This window comes from Corvus brachyrhynchos, unplaced genomic scaffold (assembly GCF_000691975.1).
Source record: "Corvus brachyrhynchos isolate BGI_N302 unplaced genomic scaffold, ASM69197v1 scaffold59, whole genome shotgun sequence".
Classification (NCBI taxonomy): Eukaryota; Metazoa; Chordata; class Aves; order Passeriformes; family Corvidae; genus Corvus; species Corvus brachyrhynchos.
Window position 1 is genome coordinate 930,704 of NW_008246054.1, and position 8,699 is coordinate 939,402.

General features: G+C 43.7%; 1 protein-coding gene across 1 annotated transcript in view; it reads right to left on the reverse strand.

Moving 5' to 3' along the window:
• The window catches only part of SCAI (suppressor of cancer cell invasion), a 29,685-nt gene extending 21,925 nt beyond the window's left edge, over positions 1-7,760 (reverse strand). The window contains 2 exon segments of the mRNA XM_017745573.1: positions 5,200-5,331; positions 6,978-7,760. Of these exon segments, the coding sequence (XP_017601062.1) occupies positions 5,200-5,331; positions 6,978-7,087 (242 nt within the window). The 5' untranslated portion in view covers positions 7,088-7,760.
• Positions 7,761-8,699: the final 939 nt, after the last annotated feature.

Genomic DNA, 8,699 nt, shown 5'->3' on the forward strand with positions numbered 1-8,699 from the left:
CTCATTCAAAGAAAGTGCACAACTATACAAGTGGAAGTAGAACAGCTTTTCCAAGACAGCATCCTCTTTCATTTGACTCAAGATTGATTTCCGCAGGGAATGCTCTCTCAAATCACTGTGCTGGTTCATGTACCACCCTCAGCAGACAGAAGAGCAGCACATTCCACTTCCAAGCCTGGAGGGTAGAGACCAAGGGAAGCACCCCCTTTAGGAAACCTTGCCATGTCCTCTGAAAAGAGTCAGAGAAGCAGAGCAGTACACACCATTTCAGAGCAGCATTCTGGCCTCTTTCTGCTCACTGTAATTGCTTTAACAGCACCCGAGGTAGGAAAGGAAATTAATATTCCTCTGCTTGTCAGCCAACTGTACTTCCCACACAGCTTGAAGGGACCTAGCTCAGCTACTACAAGTAAAATGAATCCCTTACCAGCTACAGCTCTTACCAGCCTGGAAAAGCATTCCAGTACTTGGTGCAGATATTCCATGAAGATGCCAAGGAATCTGGGCAGAATTTTACTAAATTAAAAAACAAAAAAATCCCTTCAAACTTGCAATTGGCTGCTCAAAATCTTGCAACATATGTCGGTGTAGCAAGGGGTAAACAGGAATATAAATATGTGCTTCAGGGTACCAACATCTTCATTCAAATACAGCTCGATACAAACATATGCAAGTTTAAAGCATTTTCTGCAAGGAACGATTCACCACCTTCTCTTGTTGTAATAGATGTAAACATTTTAGCTAAACAAAAGAAGCTAAGGCACTGTCCAAACACACACCCAAGATACAGCGCAGACTTCAATATAGCAAGAGGTAGCTTTAACTTAATTAGCATATCCACAAGATTCAATGTTTAATTGTATTAAAAAAGAAGTGAATACAAATACAAAACAATACTAAAATGGATAATTAAAAAAAAATGATACAAATCAAAGTTCCCTGGCACTAACTCATAGAATGACTGGATTAACAAGCTGACTTGAAGAGCCTTACCCATAGTAAAATGGCTTTCTAGGCCAAGTTGCTCAGGACATTTGAGCAAAGGTCTAACATATAGGAAAAAGAAAACACCCTTCTCTCAAACACCGAGAAGCAGGTATGTGCACAAACTAAGAAATAACCGGGTAACTATGGGCTGATCATGCTCATGCATGTATTCCTCATCAGTGAGCTAATTAATATGCTCTCTAAACCTCACCTGTCACCTACCCATTCCACACCTTCCTCTGCACAAGCCTAAACACTCTAACATAACCTAAACATAAAGCCCAGCTCAACTCACTGCACTGCATTAGATTTGGGTATCTGAAAATCAGCGGTGTTTTAAGAAGCCTCTGTTAGTACAGTGTCCGTGCATTTGGCCACTGCTGTCCGCAGCCGCTGCTGGGTGTCCACACGGATATTCCTCAAGCAGCGTGCTCGCCTAATTGCAGCTGGCATAGCTGCACAATACCATGGATTCCTCGGCTCCCCAGGGAACGGGAAAGATCTCCATGGAAACAGACAGTAGCACTTGTTCTTTTGATAGTATTCTGACATGGCTGTAATAAAACTTCATTTATGACAATACATTACTGAGGTTTCACTACAGCTTTTCACAGACAAGAGCTGCCCTTGCTGCCATCCCTTTACTGCTTTGTGCTGAACATCATGCATGTTGCTCCCATGTACCAAGAAATTTTGCCATGAGAAAACGGATGCATAAGCAAAAGAGGACATTAAGTGCAGTTTTTTTAATAGGACATGGGGATATGCACTATTTGGTGAGAAGCAGGCCAAAAGAATCCCAAAGCCTCGGCTGACTGCAGAGTGGGCTTTTAACACAGTTCCTCCCACCAAAGGAGACAGGGAATACATGATCCAAATTGAGGACTAAAGACCTATGTTATAGCAAGACATTTTGCTACTTCCAGATCTACAGAAGGACACCAGAGCAGTGAGGAGAGACAAAGGCAGCAAGTTTTCCTGTGGGGTGTGCCCAGCCCAGAACCGGTGGCAGGGGGGCACCTGCTCTGACTGGACACCACTATAGAAGGGATAAAGGGGCAACCAAATGAATCCAAATGCAGGGGAGGGACTGGAGATTTCATTTAGGACAGTACAATAGCCACAATACAAGTGGAAACCATTTCCAATTTCTTGGCTTTTAAAACATTCCAAACAGGACATGAAGACACAAATTCCGATGTTCTAGAACGATGAGTTTCTCCCCCTGGGTGCAGAAGACTGTTTCTTTTGCTGCAGTAGAGTGGCTGGTGGATAAATTTCACAGACAGTCCAGAACTTTATCCAACTCTTGCTGTACTCTTTGACTCCACAAAGACCAGCACTACTTACGTGCTCATAATCAATTCTCTGTCAGGAGTTCATTTTTGCCATGCTGCCAGATAATACTGGCTGAAACCCAGTTAAAGGTGCTGAGGTGTGCTTGGCCAGTGCCACATGGAAGTTGTCACACAGGGACATTGAAGATGTTGAGAGAGTCCTAGAGACTCAGCAGTGCACTTCAAAGAGGAAGGCTACAATAACTGTAAGTTTAATATTCAAAGCTTTAAACACATTCACAGTTTTGACAGGTGATAAAAAGAGACAATTTCCTTTTATGTTCACAGGCTTGTAGTAGTTACAGGTTCCTGTTCCCACAACCTGAGCAGCAGTGGCATAACAGTGCTGTGCTGCGCAGCCAGAAGGTCCCCCCTGAGCCTCCTCTTGTCCAGGCTGAGGCCCCCCCCAGCTCCCTCTGCTGCTCCTGGTGTTGGAGACCTTTCCCCAGCTGTGTTCTCATCTCTGGATACACTCCAGCCCCTCAGTGCCTCTCTTGCCATGAGGGGCCCAGAACAGGACGAGGCGCCTCACCAGTGCCCAGTACAAAGGGACAATCACTTCTCTAAAATATAGTTGTGGAAAGTCTTAATTCCTTGAAGTTTCAGGCTTCTTTGTGATACTGAACCCACTTAACCACTTTTTAACATTTAAAAGAAAATAGTACCAGTGACAGTACACCATGACAAACTGCTTCCTTTCACCCTCCCTCTTCTCAGCCTTTTTCAAAAAAAAAAGCAAGTGGGAGTGGGGAAAGGGGAGAAAAGAGCCATTGGAACATACTTCATTAACAGTTTATTCTAACTTATGGCCCAGGGCACAGACACTAGAAAGACAACCCCCTCTGTGTTATCCTAGCAGGCACGGCCACAGGAGATGCTATCACTAGGAGCACGAGCACAAAGTACACTTTCGAGCAGCAACCTTGGCAGACCATCATATGTTTTCCTCAAATGCTGTATTTGGCATCTGTATTGGGAAGAGAGGAAGGAAATGCTACTGAAACAAAGACGTGGCAGGCTGAGCCCTCGCAATTTCTGGCAGCAGCAACAGCTAAGCAGCTGCCAACACAGCTATAGGCTCAGCTCCCTGTAGCTGAAGTGCCCAGAGGAGGTTTTGGGAAGGAAATCATTGCTCTCCTCTCCCTCCCCCATCACTTCTTTTCCATGAAACATGATAGGGGCAAGAGAATGGCATAAAACGCAACACTGAAAGCCACCATCATCTTCAAAACAGAAGGTGTCAGGCATGCATCAAATACATTTATTATGCTGGAGGGAAAAGCAAGCAACTGGACTAAGAATTGGGATGCTTGCCAAGACATTTCCAGGTGAACTCCCCAGAGAACAAGCACTAACAGAGGAGATACCTGAGAATTATAACGTTGCTTTATCTTGTCATTATGCCCATGGAAATCACAGGTCTTAGAGGTGAAATGGTGGTCAAGTGTAAGAAGTAACTGTGCCAGGTTACAGTAAGGACAGAGGCAGGTTCTGGAATGTTCTGGAATGTTCCTATTTTCACACAGCAGAACTGGCTGCTTAAGCCCATCTCTCTATTTTTATTTGTCATACTTCATCCAAAGGTATTTTCCATTTTCTTTTCATTTAGCTGGACAAGAAGGTTTCTTTCTGGAAAAGTACCATGGATATACTGAGCAACTCCATCCCTCATCTCAAAATTTGACACAAGCACTACCTCCCTCCATGGCAAAAGGAGGGACAGAATGGCTGGAGGTTCTCTGCCACCTCTCTGATCTGAACTGGAGCAGCATGCAGCCACACATCAACTGTGTTCATTCGTACTCTTCAGTGACTCAGGCCAAAATTTCAAACAAAATCTGTCCAAAAGCCAGTGTAGTGTCATATACAGTCCTGGAAATCCTGGTCTCAAGATCTCAGTCCTTTTGTTTTAGACTGTCTTTCATGGGGGGTCAAATGCCATCTCCAAGAACTCCTTGTCTCTACTGCCCATTTGCCATTCAGATTTTGGAGCACAAACTGTTTGTTTTGGATTTGGTAATCAACTTCTAAAGCACATGAAAGGATTATCAATAGCGGGGGGCGGAGGAATTAAAAGCATCTTTGCTAACCATCTGTGTTTGACTAACAGCAAGCTATAAGGGCCCAAACATACAGCATTACTCAGAGACCAGTAAGAGGCTGAACTGCCAACCAAATATGAGCTCAAACCCCTGTTACTTAAGAGACTCTACAGCAAAGCTTAGAAATAAAGCAGCTTTGGATACATGCTGTTTAACTCAGCATATATTGACATAAACAGGATATCCATATCACTGTCCAAACGTGGATGCTCCTGCAGACAAACCAGCCAGACCTTCTAGCTGTTGTTGCAGCTGCTTTGTAGATAAATGTAATTTTACTTTTTTCCACAGTTCAGATTAAGCATTTGTTTCCCAGACACATACAGGGTATGGTTTGGATGTTTCTGTTTATGGTTTCCTAAATTTCTTCCCCAAAAATATTCCCTCTGCTCCTTCCCTCCCATCTAGACCAATCCTTCTCATTCCTTTCTTTTTCCACAGAGACTGTGGTGTTTTGGATTTGCATGCTGTTGACTGTACACAGTTACACCTAATCCTTAATTGTGCCCTTCAAACACACCATTTCAGCAATAATCACATCAATTTAATGGAATTTCCAACTTCTAGTTTACTATTAACTGGAACCTCTGCTCCTACAGACATTTCTTACATACATGGTCCAGAAGTACCCATACAGAGGTGCATTGTTCTCTCCTAAACAAACTTACTGGGTTTGGGTTTGAAGTGTTCACTGTACCACTGACTTCAGCATTGCATACTGCAGTGTGTACTCCAAGGCTTTTCTGAAGGAATACTGTCAAAAATCCACTAACCTTAAGCCATTGAAGAGCTGCTTAGATTTATCCAATAAGTAGCAAAAGTCTGTCACCGTTTTTCTCTCTGCTTGAGGAATATCATCTTCAGCTCCCCCTGATGACATGATTTCTTTCAGGGCAAGATCAGTCCTATGAAGAAGAAAATAGCCATATTACTCAAAAATCAAGGGCTGCTATGAGGTCATCCAGACTGAGATGCATGTTCAGTTCCATGGGGATGTAACACAGAGCATGCAGTTCTCCACAGGTTACCCTTCTCAAGACTCATTAAAAAAAAACAGCTGCGAATCAAGGCATGGGACTAATTGTTGCACAATGCACTAGTTAACAGAGCAAAATTAAAAGTAACAGTGGTACAATAGTCACAAAATAAAATAACTCTGAGGACTGTCTTCACAAACACAAAACTGCCAATGAAAGGACTGTAGCACAAACAGCACTTGGGTTTCACACTTGGACAAAGAAATCCTCTCCAAATTTGCCTTCTGCAGAGGTGCTTATCCTGCAGCTGTATTTAGAGAGACCAGCCTCAGTTCTCCTTACATTTCATTTTCTTCTGCAAGTGCTGAAAGCTGTTGCTCAATAGTTCCTATTGCTGAAACAAGGCAAATTTAGCCAGAATGCTAAAAAGTACCCTACCATCCCTCCTCTCTGCATCCTCATGACTTTAATTCCATGGCTTGCATTGCCCACAATCATACCTGCAGATCCATGTTTATTCTTTGTATGAGTAAAATGTTATATTGTACAATAATCACAGTAAGATATAACGTAGATAACTGTAGTATTGAGTAAGTAAGGCAATATGAAAGCTTACAGAGGCAGAGTAGCTTTTAAAAATATTACTCCAAAGATACACAGGTATCAAATTATCCTGTTGAACATACAAAGATGAGCTACAGATTTTGCAGCAGCAGCAACAGCCAAACATCTCCTCTGGAAATGGCTGCTAGGTGTTCAGCTCTGCCACGCTCAGGATTTTTGTGCAAGATAAACATACTTCTAACTGGGCAAATGCAGAGCTTTTACTTCCAGCAGCTTCTCTACCAGTTTTGGTTTAAGTGTTTGTTAAGCAACAAGTTTCCATTTGTGCAGCAGCTCTGTTTGGATGCTATTTGCACAAATAATTACCTACACGTCCCAGTCCAAGGCAGGAAATGGCAAAGCTAACTCTTTCCAGCCATTGGGAAGCACCCAGAAGTATCTTTTAGCAACTGTCCCAAAAAATCCCTCACAATAACTAAAGAGGCTTCAGAAATGCTTCCCTGAACAAATACTTCATGCCTAACAAATGCAGGAGAAATTGGCAGTTTCCACCCAGCTTTTGGGGTAAGTTAGAGGGTCATCCTGCCAACCAAGCAGTCTCATGATTTCCCAGTTTAGAGAAGATGCAGCCCACATAGACTTGCTTTTACACACCCACGTGAAAGCACACCGGAGCACCAGTGCAAGGCTGTGGGGGCATTGCACAAACCACTTGTTGAAGAGCTCCAGAAAAAGGTAAAAAGTGTCTCTGTATTGTCAGGGAACTGCAATATGGGTGCCAGAATCCAAATGCCAGATGTCACAAGCTTTGGCATGAGGACGTGAACATTGTGAAGCACCAGGCTGTGTCTGAAGCCTCCGAACATTCACATTTACACAGCACAGAACAAACAACACCAAGTATTTAAAGCACCAACATATGAGATTGAAGTGAACAGTGAGACCTAAAAGACAGATGTCAGAAGTAGCCAGGAGGGGTGATTCAGGAATTTCAGGAAGAGGGACAATACCCCAGGTCCTGTGTGCTCCGCAGCAAGGGTGACCTAAATCCTGCAGCGAGGCTGTGGGTTCTGCGCTCCACCGTGGTAGTCCAGGCACTCCAGAGCAGCTTCAGACACATTTGCAAAAAACTGAGGAGCTTGCTTAAATTGCAAAGTATGTTTCATACAGTCTAGATATCAGTCTTTTAATTTCATGGCAGTGAATTTTATTTTACACTATCCTTAAGTTATACTACCCAACAACCCCAACCGCTGCCAACATAACCTGTGTTAGCCCTGGCACAGGAAAGTAAAACCAACTAGGCTTTGCATCATTTTTTTAAAACCAAGTAGTTCTCACGTGGAAGAAGTTCACCAGACCCACTGTGAAGAGACCATTTATGCAATCAATAAAAGACACGCTAGAAAATCCATAGCCTGCCAGTGTGAAAGGTATCGGAAGGCAGGAAAAACACGTGAAGCTGGCTTTTCCAGGTGACAAAGAAGGAAAATAAAATTAGTTATCTCATGCACTGGTTTTGGCTTATCATGCTCTGGAGGGGATGGTATTTGGTGCTGTACAAAGGAAGAGCTACTACCAGGAGCAGCTCGGGAGAGGAGGAGGTGCTCCTGCACTAAGGACTGTGTTGTAATGCAGCAGCAGTACAGACAGGAGGGAGAATTATTATTAGAACAGCAAGTGGGCACAGTAAAGGGAGGAATACAGATCCTGACATCGCCCTTTCCTAAGGGACTGCTCAGCTCCAAATTAACAATATAAATGAAATGCAGCCAGGAGCACATCCACAGCAGGGAACATCTGCAGACAGACAGTTCCCCCAGTTTTGACAGCCCAGCTATGCCACGAATATCACCTACTTAATTTTCTGTTCTGTGTTTCATGCTTTTTGCTTTCTTTCATGCAAAAGAAACTGTTGGGCTGATTTGTACGACAATTTTTCTTAAGTAACACGTTAACAAAATGCTCTCCAGAGTCTGCAAAAGGAGACACTGAAACATTGGTTTGAAAGACTGTTAGAATAAGTCAGAAAATGGTGGCTTCCAGCAGAACTTATTATTCTCTCAAAGATTTTGCCAACTCCTCAGGCCATACAAGGCAGAAAACCCGTGCTAGCCAAGCCCCACACTTGGTGTGCCAGTTTCTTAAAAACTCATAACACAGAATTCCAGGTTAGCGTAGTGTAATACATTAATGGATTTTACAAATTCATCCCATTGCAGCACCCAGGGTAGCAGAGCTTTACAGACACCCCAGAGGATGGCAGTTAAAGATGGAGCTGAAGGGCAGCGGGAGGAGGGATATGGGACAGGGATGGAGGTTTCATGGTGCTGGCCAGTATTTTAAAAGTCAGATGTCACTTACATCACACACGTCTCCACTTCCCTGTGGTTTGCTGTCTTTTGGCTAAGGTTTACCAGGCTTAGCTGGAAGGGAAAAAGAGTGCTGAAGTTAATGGTATGCACTCCCCACTGGCCCTACCCTGGAACTCAGGCCTGCAAAGCAAGGCAGGCTTTGTGAGTGGTGAGGGAACGCTCTGGGTCAGGGAAATCAAGCTGACAATGCAAGTCCAGCATGGGTATGTTCAATAAGTGCATTACATCCTCTTAGATTTGCTACGTAGCCAGGATCACTGTAAGCTGCCATTCAGCTGCCTGCTGGAAGGGGGGGGGTCATAACTTCACGCCTGACGTGTACAAGCAAATAAAACCTCACACACCGAAGAGGCAGCA